At 41.9% G+C, this 22,827-nt stretch overlaps 1 protein-coding gene across 1 annotated transcript in view; it reads right to left on the bottom strand.

The window, feature by feature from the left end:
• The window catches only part of GALNT9 (polypeptide N-acetylgalactosaminyltransferase 9), a 589,226-nt gene that overhangs the window by 398,557 nt on the left and 167,842 nt on the right, over positions 1 to 22,827 (bottom strand). The window contains exon 5 of the mRNA XM_044281849.1: positions 19,191 to 19,388. Within this exon, the coding sequence (XP_044137784.1) occupies positions 19,191 to 19,388 (198 nt within the window). The remainder of the gene's footprint in view (positions 1 to 19,190; positions 19,389 to 22,827) is intronic.

Here is a 22,827-nt window from a genome sequence, read left to right as displayed (position 1 = left end):
TGCTGCAACGCACAGTGATGTACAATAAGATACACTCTCTTTGCAGGCTGGAAAATAGCTGACGATGCGCTTTGTGACAAATGAATTTGGAACAAAGCTAATTTTTGGGAAAAATTCGGCAAAGTGTCCGAATTGAATTTTTAAAACTTCGCTCATCTCTACAGTAATTTCAAACTTTGCAATGCATAGAATGACATCCATGGCAAATCTGCAGCAAAATTCACTTAGTTTGGCCATATCTTTAGGGTACATTCACAGAACCGTATTTCTGGGTCCGCATCCCTTCTGCAATTTTGTGGAACGGGTGCAGACCCATTAATTTCACTGGGGCTGAAAAAGATGCGGACAGGATACCATGTGCTGTCCACATCCGTAGTTCCGTGGTCCCTTCAAAAGAGATAGAGCATGTGCTACTGTATTCTTAGTCCGCAATTGCAAGCATATATTTAGGAGATAAGCAAGAAGTAAGAGACAGATGGAATACAATAAACACTTCTTGGGTAGGTACTAGTGTTAAGCGAAGACAGTTGTGATCTATGATCCAAAGTAGCTTTGGTCAAAACTTTGTATGCTGTACAGAGATCCATCTCCGTACAGCATTTAAATGTATGGGCTCTGCTGAGATGAAATTAGTTATTGCTGAATTCTCGGAAGACTTCAGTGAATAACTTTGGACTTCGATTTTTCACCTGGAAAAATATTTTAAAACTGTGATCTGAAGTCGGCTTTGGTACCTACTGGTACCTGGGTAGCAAATCTGACTTCAGATCACAGTTTTAAAATTGTTGAATAATCGAAGCCCAAAGTTATTCACTGAAGTCGCAAGTAACCTAGGAGATAACGAATTTCACCTTTGCAGAGCCCATTTATTTGAATGCTGTACAGAGATTGATCTCTGTACAGCATTTAAACAAAGTTTTGACCGAAGCAACTTCGGATCTATGATCCAAAGCTCACTTCACTTAACACTAGTGAGTTCACATCACCGTTAGTTATTCCGTTGTTCTGCTCTCTAATAGGAGGAGAACAACGAAAATATTGAAAGTGATGGATATGGCACATAACTGAGATGAACAGAGCTAAACAGACTCCATTGTAGACTCCATGTAGCTAAACAGGCTACAATGGAATCTGCTCAGTTTCCTTTTGGTATCCATTAGTGATGAGCGGCAGGGGTTATATTCGAATTTGCGATATTTCGCAAATATTTTGTAGAATATTCATCATATAGTCTCAAATTTTGAGAATTCGAGATTATTTTATTGAATGCAAAAAATTGGTAATGTAAAAATCTCGTAATGCAAATACATAATGCGAAATACAGGCATGGGTCCATTTGGCTACATTTTTCAAGCTGGTATAAGTTTCCTGAGATTGGAGAAAATGGTTGCCACTGCAGAACATTAGAATAGCTCTATATGCAGATAGTCAAGTGCTCCAATATATTTGCGATTGCGCTAATCTGCAGTGATTAGAATATTTTTTCGCACTACATGCAACTTCACATTTTAGCAGGTCTGACTACAGATTACAGATTGGTGCACTAAGTATTGCTGTGAACTTGATATTGATTCCTTCTCATTGGCCCAAAAGCAAGAAGCAGAGAGAATGTGTTGAGATGGAAAAAAATGCTGAATATTCAATATAACGAATATATAGCACTATATTCTAAATATTCACAAATTCTCGAAGTGGTGATATTTGCAATAAAAATTATTATTCGAATATTTGTGCTCAACACTAGTATCCAGTTCTTTAAACAGACAAAACTCCAGCATTCAGGACTTTTTGGTCCGGTCTTTTTGATGGAATCTGAGACGGAGACCCTGAACAAAGCCTCCAGCAAAGATATGAACAAGCGCCTAAAAATATTAGTGATCTTTTTAAATTCCGTTTTAAAGATAACACAAGATTAAACAATTCTTAGGTGTTACTAGAAATGAGTAAATCGAAGTTGACGAAGTAGAATTTGATCCGAATTTCCTCACGCTTTGAGGTAACGAATCAAATTTTTTCCTAAAATGACTGCTGCATGTGTGAGGACATGGAGCAAGGAACTCTGGGAAAGTGGGATCACCCATAATGCCATGCAGCCAACCAGCCCTCTGATGTCACAGCCCTATAAATAGCCTCAGCCATCTTGGATTCTGACATTTTCCAGTGTACTTACTGCAGGGAGAGACATCAGCAGGCGCTAGAGACAGTGCTAGAAAAAACGTCATTATTCTAAAAAAAACAATTTACAAGTGCAGAGAAAGATTATTCAAGGTGTAGGGAAAGGATAGGGAGGAATCATTCCACAGCATTTATGTTGAACAGGGTTCACTAGGAGAGGTTACAGCCCTGGGTAGTAGGAACAATCCTATTACACCTTGCTGCACTGACTGGGGACTCAAATTGCCATTATACAGCTCTGTAATTCCAGTAATCCATTCTTGTTATTGGTGTGTTGCAGCCATTAACAGGGTTTATTACAAGGAAATATTTCTATGTCTTATTTGCCCTTGTGCGGTACAGTTATATGTTCTAAAGCATTTTTTTGGCTTGTATTAGTGGGAAAAAGGGCTTATTAGCCGTTGTGTGGTGAAGTGCTAAAATTACAGCCCTTTTTGTGTATTAGTGGCAAAGGAAAAATATATTTGCCATTCAGAGGTGCAGTTATATGTTCTAAAGCCTTTTGTGGCATGTATTAGTGGCAAAAGTAAAATATATGTGCCTTTCAGTGGTGCAGTTATATGTTCTAAAGTGATTTGTCACGTGTATGTCACAGTGGGAAGTGGGGGAAACCCCCCACCATACAATGTAAAAGGATAGCTGCTAGGCCAAGAATCCAAGAAAAGGGAAACAGGTCACCTCCTATAGCGCCCCTAATCCTCTCCCTAACTGCTCACTGTATGAGCGGACCTGGATGGTAGGATGGCTCATACCCTGGATAACAGAGACCCTGAGTCGCCCTGAAAATCCCTCACAAAGGAGCTGAGGAGAGGTGCCCTGTTCTTCCAGGACACAGAAGAACAGGAGTCTTAAAAGGCCTAGTAGCAGGGAAAAGGAGAGACCATACACAACAAGAGGATTGGCAGGTAAGAACACAAGACAACACACTTATCTGCCGAAGACTCCACGACTGGAACCCGTGCATACGTACAGGAGCCCTAACACCAAACAGGATGCCGTACTAGCAACTAACACTGGTATCCAGAACACAAGACTCCGCCAGGACCCCCATGCCGCAAGGTGCATGGCAGCCCCAGGCAGCGCTGCATACAGGCTTGTGGTTCACCCCTCCGGGAAACCAACCCTCTTCTGGAGGACAAAACACACAGGGAAAACGTCTTACATACATGCAGGGACAAACACCAACAACAGCCCAGACATTTAACAACAATCAAGACGTACAACACACCCTGAACATAAACCCACACCTAACATACAACAAGTGAGGTAGGGTATACGGAGCATACAAAAGGAGGACAATTTATGCCCAACAAGGAGGCTCTTAAGGACTGGGCAGAATCACCCAGGAAAGGAGCAGAGCTCCAACACCAAGCAAGGCTGGAGTATTACCGCCCCCAGCCAGGAACCCACATATAAAGTCAAGCTAGTGGCCACACCCAGGACACACCTTAATCCCCACTAGCTAGAGGATTAACCCCTCGCTCACCAAACCACAGGGAGACACACCTTAAAGGGGAAATGCATGTGCAAGCCGACAACAACACGTTGCCACTGGCAACCAGTCTGCGCGACAACTGCGTCAAGGTCAAACAACAATATGACTGGGACAGTGTATTAGTGGCAAAATAAAAATATATTTGTCGTTCAGCAGTGCAGTTATATGTTCTAAAGCCTTTTGTGGTGTGTATTAGTGGCAAAATAAAAAATATATTTGCCCTTCAACAGTGTAGTTATATGTTCTAAAGCCTTTTGTGGCGTGTATTAGTGGAAAGAGAAAAATATATCTGCCGTTCAGCGGTGCAGTTATATGTTCTAAAGTGCTTTGTGGCCTGTATTATTGTCAAAAGTAAAATATATTTGCCGTTCAGCAGTCCAGTTATATGTTCTAAAGCCTTTTGTGGCATGTAATATTGGCAAAAGTTAAATATATTTGCCGTTCAACAGTGTAGTTATATGTTCTAAAGCTTTCTCTGGCATGTATAAGTGACAAAAGTAAAATATATTTGCCGTTCAGCAGTGCAGTTACAGTATATGTTATAAAGCCCTTTTTGTCGTGTAATAGTGCCAAAATAAAAATATATTTGCCGTTTGGTGGTGCAGGTATATGTTCTAAATCCCTTTTTTATGTGTATTAGTGTGAGAAAAAAAGGGCTTATTAGCCATTGTGTGGTGAAGTGAGAAAATTACAGACTTTTTTGGGGTGTTTTAATTTCCTTTTTATTTATTTGATCTAACAGTATGTCAGACAGAGAAGTGCCAGGCCCTGCAAAAGGGAGTGGCAGAGGTCTAAATGTTTCTGGTGCAAGCAGAGGTCGCAGCAGAGTAAGAGGCCGTGGCAGCAGGGGTCACTTCAAGAGGCCTGAGCTTCCAGTGTCAGCTAGAAGTCGTGTCTTGACCAACAACCCAGCTATTCTTGAATGGTTGACTTGATCTTCGACTTTGTCGCAAGTGGCATCAGACACCCCTAGCCAAGCGTCAGTGGGTTTGTCAGACACAACCTTTAGTTTTTTCCCCCTCAGACAGAGAACTATTGTATGCCGTGGGCTCAGCTCCACTATAAAGTGAGTATGGGCTACTAGAAGACAAGATGTTGAGGAGATATCCACCTGCTTTATCCACTAGGCGGACAAGTAGTGATGAGCAGAGTGGCAAGGCAACTGGTGTTGGGAGCGGTCAGGCTCCTGACCCAGAGACGGTTGAGGTGCAGACATTTTTTGATGATGATGATGTAGCTGATCGCACTTGGAAGCCAGGCGACAGCTTGCCCATGAGGCCGCAGCGGAGCTGGCAAGTCGCTAGTGTGGGCGGGAGTCAACAAGGTGCAGTATTAAGAGGTTGGGAGCCAAACGTGCCCTTCGCAGGAGCCTACCTGACCGGGAAGTAGCAGTGCATGTGTTCACGGAGGCAGCGGCGGTAGCAGTCAGTCAGTTTGTAGTGTTGGGGATAAAATCTGTGGTGTGGCAGTTTTTTTGTTAAGCTGCTGGAAGAGGTGAACATGGCCATATGTATAATCTGTGGGCAGAAGGTGAAGCGTGGCCAGGGTGTCAATGTTGGCACCACAGCCCTGCGTCAACATATGCAATGTCACCATAAAGTGGCCTAGGAGAACCGTAGCTCCGATGTGGTGGTCCAGCCTGCAGCAACAACTGCTGAATCACCCAGTGGCATGCAACAGGTTTCAGGCAATCAATGCTTCACCACCTCAGCTAGATGGAGATGTCTGTCCTTCCCATCATCTGCTGGTCCTGATGCTCCTGCTCCTCACCCTCCTACTTTTTGTCAGTCATTCCGTCAGCAATCGATCACCAAAGCGATTGCCAAGAGACAACAGTATGCGTGCACTCATCCAACAGCGCAGAAGCTGAATGTGCTCCTGTCCAAGTTGCTGGTGCTGCAGTCCCTACCTTTCCAAGTGGTGGACTCTGCTCCTCTCAGAGAACTGATGGCTTGTGTCGAGCCGAGGGGGGAGAGTGCCAAGCCGTCTTTTTTTTGTTGCCAAAAAGGCAGTATTAGCCCTGCACACACATGTAGAACAGAAGGTGGGCCAGTCCTTGAGCTTGTTGGTGTCTGCCAAAGTGCACTGCAGCGCCGATGTGTCGAGCTGTAACTACGGTCAGGGACAATACATGTCCTTTACAGCCCACTGGGTGAATTTGGTTCCTGTACAGCCACATGAGCAACTTGGCCAGGTGACGCCACTTCTGCCTCCACGTTCTCATGCCATTGGTCTTACGACAATGTCCGACTCTGCCTCCTCTTCCTCCACCATGTCCTCGGCCTCCATTGCAGGGATAATTCACAGTGCCCCTCCAACATACCACATGTCCAGGGCACAGCAGTGTCACGCTGTTCTGCACCTCATTTGCCTGGGAAAATGGAGTCACACAAGGGAGGAACTGCTTTGTGTCCTTCATCAAGAAATAGAATCCTGGTTTACTCCTCGACAACTGAAAATCGGAACCATGGTGACCGACAACGGAAAAAACATGGTGTCGGAGCTGCGTCAAGGAGGGCTAAGCCTTGTGCCCTGCATGGCACATATGTTTAATCTGGTTGTCAAGCGGTTCCTGAAGTCTTCCACCCATCTGCAAGACATCCTAAAAATGACCAGGAAAATTTACATGCACTTCGGCCACTCACCACAACACCCAAAGAACACCATCCCCACAGAGAAACATGGTGGTGGCAGCATCATGCTGTGGGGATGTTTTTCAGCAGCCAGTACTGGGAAACTGGTCAGAGTTGAGGAAAAGATGGATGGTGCTAAATACAGGGATATTCTTAAGCAAAACCTGTACCAATCTGTGTATGATTTGAGGCTAGGATGGAGGTTCACCTTCCAGCAGGACAATGACCCCAACACAATGTTAAAGCAACACTTGAGTGGTTTAAGGGGAAACATGTAAATGTGTTGGAATGGCCTAGTCAAAGCCCAGATCTCAATCCAATAGAAAATTTGTGGTCAGACTTAAAGATTGCTGTTCACAAGCACAAATTATCTAATTTGAAGGAGCTGGAGCAGTTTTGCAAGGAGGAATGGGAAAAAATCCCATTGGTAAGATGTGGCAAGCTCATAGAGACTTATCCAAAGTGACTTGGAGCTGTGATTGCCGCAAAAGGTGTCACTACAAAGTATTGACTTTAGTGGGGGGGGGGGGGGGGAATAGTTATGCACATTGACTTTTTCTGTTATTTTGTCCTATTTGTTGTTTGCTTCACAATAAAAAATAATAATAACAATCTTCAAAGTTGTGGGCATGTTCTGTATCTCAAATGATCCAAATCCTCAAACAATCCATGTTAATTCCAGGTTGTGAGGCACCAAAATACGAAAAAAAGTCAAGGGGGCTGGATACTTTTGCAAGGCACTGTAGATAATTCTAGTGCTTCTAGGGGGAGGACACTTTGATGGTGTTTTATATGCATGTTTTGTCAAATCTTATGGGTTAATTTTCATGGCCTCTACACAGCAAATGGCACTAGGATATAGGCCCAATAGAGCCTGAACAATGGTGTACTATTTTGAAGTTCATTCTTAAGTTCTTCTTGTGCGGGGACCATTAGCGTTTTTTTGTTTGTATGTCTCGCAGGCTACACAGAATTCCAACCTTTTTACACCGTATTGGAGTGTGGGATTCTACACTCAGATGTCACAACTCCTGATCATCTTCATATATTGTAGAGCTCAGCAGTGATGAGTGGCAGAGGCAATATTCAAATTTGCAATACTTTGAAAATATTTGGGCGAGTATTCATCATATATCCGTAAATTTGCAAATTCGTAATCTCCAGCCATTATTTTCTTGATTGCAAAAATCGGCAATCGGAAAATTTGCGATAAAAATTTGCGATGCAAAAACTTGCGATTAACACTACTTCTAAAGTCAAAGATATTGCAGCCTTCTCATTAGCCCACAAGCAAGAAGCAGTGAGGGTACTGATAAAAAAAAATCTAGAATATTTGCGATTACGAAGATATAGCACTATATTCTAGATATTAGCGAATTCTCGAAGTGCCAATGTTCGCGAAAAAAATTCGCAATTAGAATATTCGCTATCAACACTAGAGCTCAGCAAGATACTGGCAGGAGGTGGTGAGACTCACTGATTCCCCTTATTATGTGGTTGTTGGAGGAGAACCTGCTAGTGTGTATATTGGAGTATGTGGCAGGTCTACCTAATACTGATTTGGAAAAACTGCCAAGGAAAGTCATCTCGCATCGCTGGATGCACAAATCATCACCTACTTTGATAGAATTTGTTGCTAAAGTCAACTGGGTAAAAGAACTGGAGAAAGGTTAATTAAAAGTAAAAAAATGCCTCCTGTAGGAGTAGTAGTTTCCACCCTCTGGTTGTCTCGCAGTTTTCAGACTATTTTAGTCTTTGGGGTTGCGAGATGATTTTTGTAGTTCCTCTAGGCGCCTGTGGAGGGGTGGAAATATATATAACTTCCAATATTACATGTATATGCAATCAGTCAACAAGTGTGCACCCAGTCTGCAAAACTTTATTGTTCCAGACAATATATATTGCCTGATAATAATAATAATAATAATAATAATAATAATAATAATGATACAGATGAACAGATAAAATACAAGATCAGATCATATATGGTTATTTGTTACCTGTTTCTATAGAGGGATTAAAAGGGATCTGCATAGGAACTGTAGACACACAATAATCTGACATTCTTTATGAAGACTATAATTAGTTGTTACGGTGGGTATAGCCTTTATATAGGTATTCCCATCTTAAACATGTATGTCTAACACAGGAATACTCCTTTAAGTAAAATAAAAACTGTAAAACAGATCATTCTACACAATACTACTACTATATTTCTGTACTTCCTTGTCCAGTTATCGCCCCATATCACTTCTTCCGTATGCCTCACCACCTCCTCGTCTCATGCCCTCTCTGTTGGTGTCCCGCAAGGCTCTGTCCTAGGACCCCTGCTCTTCTCAATCTACACTTTTGGCCTGGGACAGCTCATAGAGTCCCATGGCTTTCAGTATCACTCCTATGCTGATGACACACAAATCTACCTCTCTGATCCAGACATCACCACCTTACTATCAAGAATACCACAATGTCTATCTTCTATATCATCCTTCTTCGCCTCTCGCTTTCTTAAACTTAACATGGATAAGACAGAATTCATAATCTTTCCCCCATCTTGTTCAACCCCCCCAACAGACCTATCTATCACGATCAATGGCTGCACATTATCCCCAGTCAACAAAGCCCACTGCCTTGGAGTGACCTTGGATTCTGCCCTTTCCTTCCGACCGCACATCCAAGCCCTTTCCACCACCTGCCGCCTCCAACTCAAAAACATCTCCCGCATCCGTGCTTTCCTTAACTTCGAATCTGCGAAAATGCTCGTACATGCCCTCATTATCTCCCGCCTAGACTACTGCAACATTCTCCTCTGTGGCCTTCCATCTAGCACCCTCGCACCCCTCCAATCTATCCTCAACTCTGCTGCCCGACTAATCCACCTCTCACCTTATTACTCCTCTGCCTTTCCCCTCTGCCAATCCCTTCACTGGCTCCCCATTGCCCAACGAATCCACTTCAAAGTACTGACAAATGCATACAAGGCCGTCCATAACCTGTCCCCTCCCTACATCTCTGAGCTACTTTCCCGATACATCCCCACACGCACTCTCCGATCCTCACAAGACCTCCTTCTCTCCTCTCCTCTTATCGCCTCTTCCCACAATCGACTCCAAGATTTCTCCCGTGCATCCCCCATACTCTGGAACTCGCTACCCCAAAATATAAGACTCTCACCTACAGTGGAATCCTTCAAAAGAAACCTGAAAACCCACCTCTTCAGACAAGCCTACAACCAGTGACCCTGCTGCCTCTATACCGCCATGACCAACTTAACCCGCACCTACTGTGTCTTTCTCCCATACCATGTAGATTGTAAGCCCTCACGGGCAGGGCCCTCTCTCCTTCTGTACCAGTTTGTAACTCATCTTGTTTATGATTAGTACAATTGTCTGTTATGTATGTGCACCGCTTATCATATGTACAGCGCTATGGAATGAATGGCGCTTAAATAATAAATAATAATAATAATACAAAAAATGCCTAGGTAGTATAACTGTAACATTTATCTTTCTTTAGCATAGGTGTTTTGTCATAATTTTCTAATCATTTAAGTTTCCTATTTTTCATCATTCTTTCAAGCTGATAATTGCATTAATGGATATTATTGCTATATGTTTTTTAGCAATTTTTTTTCCATCACAGTAATATTACCATTGTATACAAATAGTTTAGAATTAATACTGTATATTACAAAGAATCTGGACAATTCTTTATTTGGATATTTCAATTAACGCTATACAATGTCACCCAGTGGAATCATTAAACAAACCAATGCACTGGAAACATGATATATATGTATGCCTCATCCATATAGAGACGTGCTGATGTGGTACAGTATCAGCTGTTAAAGAGATTTTACATCTCTGTAACCAAATTAAGGTGTAAAAATCAAGAGTGAATTAATATTTTCTCATGTTCCATGATATTCACAAAAGATAATGCAAGATAAGGCATGTTTATTCATTGTATGTGGAAATGGTGACGAATGGGCAACACTGTCTAAACAAAATATGGCTTGTAATATATTGCAGATGATTTTATAGTCAAGGTACTGAGGTGTGAGGTGTAGGAGTTTCAGTACATCTTTGGTATTAATGTGTTTTATAATAATGTGGATGATTCTTCTGTGGGTATAAAAATGATGTTTATCATGGCTTTATTTGCGTGCCTCTTCAACCCTCTGCCATGAATTACTGATAGTTGGTTTTGCTGGTTCACATGAGTTTAGACCTGATAACCAGAATGGTAGATGTGAGAATCAATATGCTCAAGAGTGATATACGTGATGTTATTGAACAACTGTCATTCTGAAATAATTTAGCCTTTTTGTGAGATGTAATCATGGAAGAAGTGCAAATACCATGAAATTAATGCTCTGTCAGTCTGTGTCCTAATTGTTTAAGCAAACTGAAATGTTGCTGTCTCTAAAAAAAATATTATTTTTTAAGTATATGAGTTATGGACATAGGGTCAGGCTTGGGCCTATTACTACACTCACTAAGATATATGTCTAAAATAGCTCCCCCTTATACACAGTCGAGTCCCATTATTATGACCTCCAGTTAATATCCAGAGTAACCACTGTGTCCAGCATGGACAGCAGCTAGATGGGCTAGGAGTAACACAAAAAGGTGTCCTGGTAGGAGGTCACTGGTATTTGAAGCCATGCTAACTGCAGTACATCCCACAGCTGCTGGAGGATGTGCAGGGGGATCCATAGAGCAAACACAATTATGGAAGTGGTCCCAAAGATGCTCATTTGGGTTCAAGTCTGGGGAATTATGGGGCCAAGGTAGTACTTGGAAGTCTTGGTCATGCTTTCCCAACCAACGTTGGAAATTTCTAGCCATCTGATATGTTGCATTGTCTTGTTGGAAGATCCATGTATGGATCAATGTGATCTACAAAGATGGATCCATACCAAAATCGGTTGAGCGTACCATTCACATGGATGAGTGGGCCCAGAGAATGGCAGAAAAACATTCCACAGACCATAACACTACAACCATCAGCTAGTGTTCTTCCAGCAATAGTCGCAGTGATTGTTCTCTAATGTTTCTCCCCAATGCCCATCCATTAGATAAAGCAGAAAACATGACCCATCAGAGAAGACAACCCTTTAACAATCAGCGGAGGTCTACTTCTGATACTGCTATGAAAATTGAAGCCTTAACTGCTGATACAACTTTGTTAGCAGAGATTTAGTGAGAATCCATCTGCTTCAGAGCCCCCATACAAAGTAAGGTTTTCTCAAATGGGTACCTTGGGCAAACCTTATTTTTGCTGCAATAATCTAACCTGTGGAAGGAAGAATGTTGGTCTCATACTTTCCTTTCACAGTGCAGCCTCGTCATGTGACCACTCCTGTCAGGTTTTATGGGCTTCCAGTGGAATCCTGTCTTCTTTTCTTCCTTTCTCTTCCTGTCTTCAGCAGGAGATGGTTGGTCACTAGTAACGTCGCCGCCTCCTGCAAGCTTTCGGGGCTATCTTCTATCCCCATGCATGTTTACTAGACTGAATGCTAGTTCAAATGCGCAGGACTGCCAGCCGTCTCTGCAGTGTACAGGCTTCTGTGTAAGTGCTGCGCTTGAGTGACAGTATAGCTATGCTGTGGATGGTGATGGGGCACTGAATGGCAATAGGGGCACTGAATGGCAATAGGGGCACAGTGGATGGCACATGGGTTGACAATAGTTGTCACTGGGGGCACTACTGTGGATGGCAATGGGGGTACTGGATGTCACTGGGAGCACTGTGTATGGCAATAGGGGTACTGTAGATGGTACATGGGGGGCACTGTAGATGCCAATGGGGCACTAGATGGCAATGGGGGAACTGTGGATGCAATAGGGGCACTGGATGGTAATGGGGGCATTGTTGATAGCCATTAGGGCACTGTGGATGGAACATGGGGGCACTACTGTGGGTGGCAATGGGGGCACTGGATGGCAATGGGGACACTGTGAATGGCAATAGGGGCACTGTGGATTGCACATGGGGGGCACTGAATATCATTTGGGCACTGTAAATGGCAATGGGGGCACTGAATAGCAATGGGGGTACTGTGGTGGCACTGTAGATGTTCCCAGGGCAGATCTCGTCTCACACAGTGTATCACACATCAAGGTCATTTCACATGGTGTATTACACATCATTGTCATATCAAACAGAGTATCACACATCGGAAGCCATGTGGCACTCATGGAAAATACAGAGCAGGAAATCAGAAGGGAAGCAAGGATCCAACAATAGCATATCACAGTCTGATGAAAGTGATGTGGAGGGCAAGTATGACATTGACAATGATTGTGTGTTGGAAAGGACCTTGGAGCTGGATTGAGGTGCTGAGGAGGAGGTAACAACAGAGATGTTGGTGACTGCGGAGGGAGCAGCAATAAAGAGCAGAGGTAGAACCTCCCAAAAAACCTGCCAATTCTGCTTCTATTCTAGTCAATTTGGATACTTGTGATGCCGCTGATACTGTTGAGGCAGTGTCACGGATGGTGTTGCAGAAAACTAGAAGACACAAATAAAGATCCGACTGACTTGATCCCAAACTAAGAAACATAAGGGTGAGCCCTATAAAAGCCCTAGAGCTCTCCCTGACTGCTCAGCCCATGCAAAGATCTTTATGATAGATAATTGCATGCCCTCGTACCTAGACTGTGTGACACCTGAAAACCCTATAATAGTGAGGGGACACAACCATCGGCTCCCTACACTTAATACTGAGGGAGTCAGGGTCACCTAGAATCAAGCCAACAGGAAAACACAAATAAAGGAACAGACTTATCTGAGGAACCAGCAGTTGAAGCATCTAGCTGTGAGCACAATCCAGGAAGTTGTATAAACCACAAAGTGATGCAGTATGGGAGGGGATATAAAGGGGTGCAATCAGTGCAACTAGATGACAGCTGAGAGAGGGAAACGAGATGACAAAACAAAACCAAAACAAAAGAACCTCAAGCAAGAGGTACTGAAGAACGTCTGTCAGAGCTTCTCAGAGATCTGGCGGTGACAGGCAGACTCCAAATGTGCCAAACCTGAGCTAAGCTCAGTTGCAGCTAGCTATGTGCAGTGTGTGTGAGTATCTCCCATCTGGCAGGTTTTATCTGCAGGCTGAAAATAAACCATGAGCATTTAAACACAAACGTAGGTACTAGTGTTGATCAAGCAGCAAAGTGCTCGGGTGCTCTGGCCAAACACATCTGGATGCTCGGCTGCTCTAACGAACACCCGAATATAATGGAAATCAATGGGAGAACCCAAGCATTAAACCAGGCACCCCCTGCTCTGAAGAGAGGAGGGTGTCTGGTTCATAGGAAAAGGTTAGAAATTGATGGAAACACCACTGAAATGGTTTGGTAACAGCATGGGGAGGTTGTCTCGATGCATCTTGGACTTCCAGGTCACTGCTGGGAACCATGTTGTCTGGAGTAGTACGCCACATTTACAGACTGACAATAATACGCTCAAAACCGAAAAAATTAAAATAATTTTAGAGGAAAAATTGTTAAGAAACATTCTTTCCTGTATATTTACTTGTATATAAAGTGCAAGTGCTGTCAAAAATTACAAGGAAAAGGTACTCCGATACAACCTGTATATCACATAATGGAGGATCTCATTCACATTGTGGTACTCCTACACTCATAAAGCCTATGCACTAAATGAAAGGGCTGCCAAAAATTACAAGGAACCGGCACTCCAAAACACCCTTTGTTACACATAAAGGAGGGCATCATACACACCCTTGAAAAATTATGATTGATGGCCTGCTGGTGACCCTCAAAAGCATTTGGAGCAAGGGACTGCTGATCTGATCATCTAAAATATTAGGGGCGAGGGCCTGCTGCTAGATAACCTCTGGGCAATTGCAATGTCCCCGTGATGGCAATGACCCATTTGGATGTCTGCCCTATCAACTTTCAATGTTCTTTTCTGCATCTACCATGGTGATCACGGGTAACGGGGAATCAGGGTTTCATGCCGGAGAGGGAGCCTGAGAAAGGGCTACCACATCCAAGGGAGGTCAATGGCTGAAATCTGATTGGCTGTTGTTGCCTTACTCCTTTTATTTCCAAATTGTGAACCACCCAGAGAGGGTTGGTTAAGTTATTAAAGCACAAGCATCTAAGGAAGGCAGCAAGCGCGCGGCAATTATCCACTCCCGACTCGGGGAGGTAGTGATGATAAATAACAATACAGCACTCTTAAGAGGTCCCGTTATTGGAATGAGTACACTTTCCGTTAATGAGGATCTATTGGAGGGCAAGTCTGGTGCCTGCAGTCAGCTTGCTCCCGGCCTCCACAACGTTCACCCAGTGTGCCATCATGGTGAGGATTGTGTTGACAGACTCTTGGCTACTTAGAATGGACTTGTAGGTGAGGTCCTGCTGCCGCTTTGCTGACTTTAGATAACTTCTAGGCGATCTCACGTCCTTGTGACGACGACGATCAATTTGGATGTCTGCCCTATAAACATTGGAGCAATTTTTCAACAAGGACCTTCTGGTAAAGTACAGTTTTGCTTGTCCTCTCCACCAGAGGAATGAGAGATGAGAAGTTCTCTTTGTAGCGAGGTCGAGAAAGGTGAACAACCAGTAAACTGTCTCCTGCTCCTCCTCCTCTTGATCGTCCAATTCGCGCTGCGAAGACAGACAGAGGGTGGTCTGGCTATCACTCTGTGTAATGTCTTCTTCCCCCATTTTTTACCTCTTCCATATGCAAAGGGTCGCCCTTAATTGTGAGCAACAAGCATTTGAGTAGACACAGAAGTGGGATGGTTATGCTGATAATAGCGTTATCGCCGCTCACCATCTGTGTTGATTCCTCAAAGTTTCTTAAAACTTCACAAAGGTCAGATAATCCATGGCCACTCCTCGCTTCTGATTAGCGGAAGCTGACTGGAAAGGCGATGACCATGTTGCAGCTGGTATTCCACTACTGCCCTCTGCTGCTCACAAAGCCTGGCCAAAATGTGGAACGTGGAGTTCCAGCGGGTACTCACGTCGCACAACAGCCGGTGAGCTGGCAAGTTAAACCGCTGCTTCAGCGTTGTCAGACTGGATGAAGCTGTCGATGACTTGCGGAAATGTGCACACACGCGGCGAAACTTCACCAGTAGCTCAGGCAAATTGGGGTAGGTTTTGAGAAACCACTGAACCACTAAAACGTGGAGTAGGCATTGGTTGTGTGTGAGCTTGCCGAAATCCAAAGCCGACACAAAGTTACGGCCATTATCACACACAACCATGCCTGGTTGTAGGTTGAGTGGCGAGAGCCACAGCTCAGTCTAATCTTATTGTCTGCAACAGCTCTGTGGCGGTGTGCTGTTTGTCCCCTAAGCATATCAGCTTCATCACGGCCTGTTGACGCAGTGCTTCACTGCTTCCTGCTACCGGATGATGGCTGACCGGTGCTGCACGCGGGTAATGTGGTAGAAAACATAGGCTGCTCTTTGGAATACTTGCTCTGCGTCAAGGTGTATGGTACAGTGGACACCTGGAGCAACTGTTACGTGCAGGCACAGTACATGTCTTTTACAGCCCATGATAAAAATATTTACCAGCAATGTCTAGACATAGGAATATTTTTCAAAATTGATTCCCGTTGAACTTTGTTGCCATTATTGTATGGTTAAAAATCTAAATATTAAATTGTGGTCTAACATTTTTTTTTTAAAATACATAGTTTACAAGTATTATGCAATTTTTGCATCTTTATTAATCCACAATTCTGCCTGTTCTGCCTTTTATATTAAATTGGTTAATAAAATCTTTTATTTTCTATGCATTTCTAGATTCTTTGTTAAGTGCTAATTCCAAGTATGTTCAGGCAGCCCGTAGTGTCTCCAAACAATACTTGGCCTTTAGTTATGTATAGAGAATGAAAATGAAATGTCTGGTCTGTTTGTAATGAATCAGTGTAATGTGTATTGTTTAGGTACCAACTGTATAGTGAATCAATATAATGTTCCCTTTGAGGGCAAATCTGGACTGTAACTCTGACATTTATGCCTCTGCGCTCATATTAGGCATCAGTGTATGATACATCCTTTACTGAGAGATAACATAAACAAGTTAAAGTGCTTCCACTGTGAGCAATTTTAATATTTTTCTACTATGCCTTCTTTTAACTTTTCAGGTATGTAAAATTAGTGCTGGCCATCGGTCTGTTCACTACCTCTGCAGACTTGGTATGTTGATATGCCAGCAACTAACAGGTGAAGTAAATGACACGGATTACCCTTTTACAATGACACGTGTCAAGGGGTGAGATAGATTACGTTGCAAGTGAACAGTCAGTTCTTGAAGGTGATGTATTGTAATCAGAAGAAAAAAAATGGGCAAATCTAAGGATCTGAGTAACTTTGACAAAGGCCAAATTGTAGGTCTATCAGAAGTAAAGGCTAGTCCATCTGGTCTGTTCCCATTGAAGAGCTAATGTAGTACAATTTGGTGAAAAAGTTAATGCTGGCTATGGTAGAAAGGTGTCAAAACACAGTGCATTATAGTTTGCTGCATATAGTGCTGTGTAATTATAGACCAGTCTGAGTACCTCTGAGAAGGCAAACCAGCAGAGGTAGTGTGATGCTCTGGCCAATGTTCTACAGAGAAGCTGTGGTCCTGACATTCATGTGGATGTTACTTTAAGTCTTTAACATATACTACCTACCTAAACATTGTAGCAAATCAACTGCACCCCTTTCTGGCATTAGTACTCCCCAAAGGCAGTAACTTTCCACAGGAATTGTTTGGAGAATGGTTTGAAGAAATTGACAAAGAGTTCAATGAGTTAGTTTGGCTTTTAAATTCACCAGATGTCAATAAAGCATCTGTAAGATGTTCTGTAAAAACAAGTCTGATCAATAGAGGCCTCACCTCACATGTTACAGCACTTAAAGGTTCTGCTGCTAACATCTTGGTGCCAGATATCACAGGACACCTTATGAGGTCCATGGGAAGCCCATTCCTCAATAAATGTAGACAGGGCTACCTTCAGAAGTTTCTGGGTCTTATACAGACAATTAATCTGGACCCTGGGGAAGGGGATCAAGGTGAGACATATTGGCAAAGGCTTTGAGAGTGGAGGACAATTCACACAAAGCAACAGGGTCCACTGGGGAACAATCAAGATGGAGGCACAGAGAATACCAATGGGGAGATATATGAGAGAGGTGAGAGGAAACAGAAAGTAGTATGGATGGAATGAGAGAAGGGGAGAAACAACCAGGCAACAGTTCCTTTAAAATATATAAAAAATGGAGACACTAAGTTTGTAGAGGCACTGTGAGGAAAGACTAAGTGGCGGGGCTCTATGGGGAGATGGAAACGGGAATGAGGGAACTGAACATGATAGGGGTGAGAGGGGATCAAGGGTGAGAAGTCACTTGGTAGGTACAATGTTGAGGGTTAGGTGTAGACAGTAATTGGGTAGAAGCTCTGTCAGGGGGCAAGAGAGAGACACTAGGTGGCACAGCACTGTGGGGGATGAGGAGCTGGGAAAATTATAAGTGCTACTGATGGGGGGGTCACTGGGGAGGAAGTAGGTGGGCAGGAGTCTGTGAGGGGCTAAAAGAGTAGATGCAAGGCATGGAGAGGCTCTGTGGAGTAAGCAGTGCACAAAAGACATGAAGATGAAGTGTTTTGAACATAGACTAGTGAAAGTCAGCAGATTCAGTATCTATTTAACCTCCCTCGCTCTACTCACTCCATATGCATGTTGAGCAGGAGGAACAATGCATGGAGACAGAAACAAAATGAGGAGACTCAATTTCACTTTATGCCATGGCACAGCACTTGAGGACAATCATTCTAACATAGGAGGTCAGAGGCATGCAGACCCTCTGCAAGGCAGGTTTCACACTCTTGCTGCCATTGCTTGCTTGACAGGGGTCTCTGCCATCTCCTCACACAATCCAAGTTATATTGCTGAAAGGCGGGTGCAAGATTTCTCCTCACTTGGGGCTCATAAAGTTTACTTTAAAGAACGAAAAAAGATTTACAACAACATTTTATACCGGGCAATCCTTCAGGGTGTTAGACCTAGGCAGTGGTATAGGGTGCACATCTCTGTCCCAGATGTCCCTACAATTTGGTACCACAAATCTTAATTATATACCAGTATTATTTAAGCTTTGTATAACATTATTATCAGATTACTGTATGCATGAAGCTGTTATTTGGTCACTGTATGCAATATTTGAACAGAGTATGCTTGTTACCTGTGTGGCACTTCTACTTCTAGACGTTATATATAATAGAAGAGTTGTAGTGTATGGTGTTGGTTGCACAGTATAGCATTGTTAGTTAGACAACTGTATGGAAGTGTTATTTGACCAATGTAGGTACTGTTATTTGGGTACCATACTGTATATGCCAGTGTAAGACATTTTATGATATGGTTATTTGAACACTGCAAAAAAGTTTACTGTATGGGAGGCGTCATTAAAAGATACAGCACCCTATACCATTCATTATAAGGCTGGCCCTGTACATTTGTCATATTGAAGCATACTATGGAAGTTTCTGTACCAAAGCAAAAAAAAGCTGATGATCTTGGGTTACTTTACTTGTGATATCACTTGGGATGATAATCCCAAGGTTTGTGCATTGTTTTTCATATCTGTTGTGGCCCTCTTTGTATTTTCATGTTGAGTCATTGAATGAAATACAGTGATTTCTTTTTTTGATGAACCAACACTAAATGAGTAATTGCTGCTGCTTGCTGTGTTATGATTTTATAACAAAATTTACTGCATATGTATGGATATTGTTTGCTTGACGAAACATAGTAAATGAACATAAAATGCATGACAAAGGGAAATTGATTTCATTGTTCTTTACCAGTGAAGCTGAACATTGCCGGAAAAAGCAATTTTAGCATACCTGATTGGAGCAGACTCATCCCCTTTCTCTAGCCAGTCCTGAGGAGGAGTAATGTACATGCACCATAAGCCCCAGTTATATCCATGTGCAGCGTTAGCATATTGCTGCACCTCAAAGGTGTTGTATTTGATATTGTCAATTGCTGGTAAAATTATTCTTCTTCTGTCTTCTTGGATCCTTGTGATCACAGGTTCAGCCCTGTATATTAGAAGATACCGGTATTTTAGAATGACTCAGTTATCATCCTGTTTTTACTATGTGGTTATTTGCATCAGGGCATTTTCTTTCAATGGAACCTACAACATGCTATCGCTTTCTACTAGCAAAAGAAACAAAGTTACAAGGAAAGTAGCTCACATTCAGTATAAGAAAATTGTAGACTGTGAATTCTTGATGAGCAAAAATTCTACCATGCCTAGTGCTTAGCATGGCAAAAGAAATGCCTTTATAATAAGTTTATCACAAAGTGTTCCACTCCAATGGTCGGTTGTAATTTGTGCAGAAATCTGATTGTAAAAGTACTGTACAATTTTTCCTGCGGCACCGCTTAGTTGGTCAAAGCTGACAGTCTTGTGCCACACATCTTGGGATATACAACCAAAGATGTTAGGCTAGCGTGTAAGAAAATATGTGTGTACATAAATAGAAAACCTAGAAAGTCACACACATCTATAGTTGATAAATCTTTATTAAATAGAAAGATACAATAATAAATATTACATATACAGCGGTTTCAATCAATAGTAAAAGGATGCAGGAGGATAAAGTGACAAGTGCACGGAGCCACCAAACAATCCCAAAACTGGTATGTCAGATAAGTAAGATGGTACATAGGGTAAAATGGGACAAAGTGTTGTCTAAACTGATGTAATAAATGGTTATAATGCCAAAAGGTATTTACACAGAAAGCACAGCGTCCCTATTACACCGCCACACATCACAAAAATATATAAGAACGTAAAGTCGCAATAATGTTGCAGGAAGGTCAGCCCAGTGATCACAGTCAGTGATCAAACGCTGATCCGCCTGCAACCAACAATACAAAGTACAATAGACGGTGGAACAACCTATACTGACCAGTGAGGATAGAAAGATGGCTCCTTGCCCGACGCGCGTTTCGCCTTGCTTCTTCAGGGGGCGTATGGTTACTCCTAATAATGACCCGGTATAAATACCTCTGTAAATCTAATATTGGGTTCGGCGACTATTGACAACACCTGCATGATTACCTGGGAGGTCTCCTGGTCTGCATGTTTTTCTATTGGCTGTCTCTGTGGGAGGTCTCAAGTGTTTGGGAGATTTACAGAGGTATTTATACCGGGTCATTATTAGGAGTAACCATACGCCCCCTGAAGAAGCAAGGCGAAACGCGCGTCGGGCAAGGAGGCACCTTTCTATCCTCACTGGTCAGTATAGGTTGTTCCACCGTCTATTGTACTTTGTATTGTTGGTTGCAGGCGGATCAGTGTTTGATCACTGACTGTGATCACTGGGCTGACCTTCCTGCAACATTATTGCGACTTTATGTTCTTATATATTTTTGTGATGTGTGGCGGTGTAATAGGGACGCTGTGCTTTCTGTGTAATTACTTATTGGCATTATAACCATTTATTACATCAGTTTAGACAACACTTTGTCCCATTTTACCCTATGTACCATCTTACTTATCTGACATACCAGTTTTGGGATTGTTTGGTGGCTCCAGGCACTTGTCACTTTATCCTCCTGCATCCTTTTACTATTGATTGAAACCGCTGTATATGTAATATTTATTATTGTATCTTTCTATTTAATAAAGATTTATCAACTACATATGTGTGTGACTTTCTAGGTTTTCTAAATCTTGGGATATGTTGAACAAAGAGCAAAAGTAAGGAAGGACACATTTATATGTATTGACAATAGACAACAGGGCTAAGAATTTATGAGGACTGCTAAACATGTGGCAGTTGATTGCATATTAGTCTCAACTACTGGCCAATTTCTTCTTGCAAAATGTGAAGCATATATATTCTCCATGCAAGACACCAAGCACAAACTATTGAATCATGAAATTTGCCGGGTTCAAAATAGTCATTATATAGAAAATAGTTGCAATTTCAGTAGAAATTTAACAGTACTTAAATGGACATAAGCATTTATTCATCTCAAGTAGACAGCAGTCACAAACTAAAGAAAGCTACATCTCCTTGCTTCTCCTTGGAAATTTTGCAAGCAGAGCATGTGTACATTACTGACAAATCTCTGTAATGCAGGGATTCATTGTGCCTCCTCAATGGGTATGGATTAGCAATAAAAATCTCCATTAGTAGGCAGCAATAAGGACATTTGATGAACCACTTTCAGTGAGATGCATTCAGATAGAGCAGTTCAGTAAATGGGATGAGGCAAATCTGTTTTACCTTTGTTATTTGCTTTATATGAAAATAAAATAAAAAAAATCTAGTCATAAATGGTATTTTTGGAAAATTAGAGCATTACCTATAAAAGTCCTAGAGGTTAACCAAGCTGAGCTTTTTTTTTTTTTTCTTTGTGATCCTTCTTTCCCCTTGTTATTATTTGTATTACATCTATATATCCTCTTCATAGTACTTATTAATATTTCAAGGAAATATTTCTGGCACTGCAGAGTGTGACTGACGGAACATTAAGCCATGCTCTAATGGGTGTAATAAGCTGTCACTTCTAGGACATCCAAAGTAAGTAATTATCTCATTCTCAGCCTGCTCGTTCAGGCAACATACAACTTCATGTTCCATAGAGGGATGAGAGGCAGATAGTGCTTCGGCCTGTTTTACTATAATAGATATTTGGAAATGAACTTGGAAATGAACTTGTATGTTCTTTTTATTTATATATCAAATGTAAACCTTCAGACTAATAGTCAGTTCATGGTTGGTTATATCCATTATATTCCTTTGTAGAATGTTTTGAAATGTCACTAGTTTCTAATTCACTATAATAAGGAACGCTATAGGGATTAGATAAAACGAATACTTTATTACATTTTCAAAAAATGTGAGGAAAGGAAACTTACTGACAATATAAAATTCTAAGTGACCAAGTCTATCCACTGATCCTGAGGCGGATCGAGGTATCATATGGAAAACCACGATCAGCGGTACTGCTCAGGTGTGGATAAGGTCACTAAGAAATCCACTTCAGGTGCACTAGTTTCTACCCTGGTAAAATAAATTATTATATCCTCATCTGCCAGGAATATAATTCCTCAAATACATAGGGTTCATTGCTAAAGATGAATGGGAATGTTAACCACTGTTTATATGGTCTCCTTTACTAGAAAAGTCAAATATCCCACAATAATGTTGCAAATAAAGATGAAACACTTATGTTTCACCTCAAAGCAAACAGATGGAAAGAACTTGGATGTTCTTTTTATTTATATAAATGTACCTTCAGGCTAATGGTCAGTTCTTGGTTGGTTAGACTTAACATGTTCTTTTGTAGATCCTGGTAAAATAAATGATTATATCTTCATCTGTCAAGAATATAATTCCTCACATTCATAAGGTTTATTGCTAAAGATTTATTGGAAGGTTAAGGACTCTTTATGTAGTTTCCTTCACTAGAAAAGTCAAATATCCCACAATAATGTTGCTAATAAAGATTAAACAG

Source organism: Bufo gargarizans, chromosome 1, assembly GCF_014858855.1.
Source record: "Bufo gargarizans isolate SCDJY-AF-19 chromosome 1, ASM1485885v1, whole genome shotgun sequence".
Taxonomy (NCBI): domain Eukaryota; kingdom Metazoa; phylum Chordata; class Amphibia; order Anura; family Bufonidae; genus Bufo; species Bufo gargarizans.
Note: the sequence above shows the minus strand (reverse complement) of the source record. Positions and strands in the feature narration are given on the sequence as shown.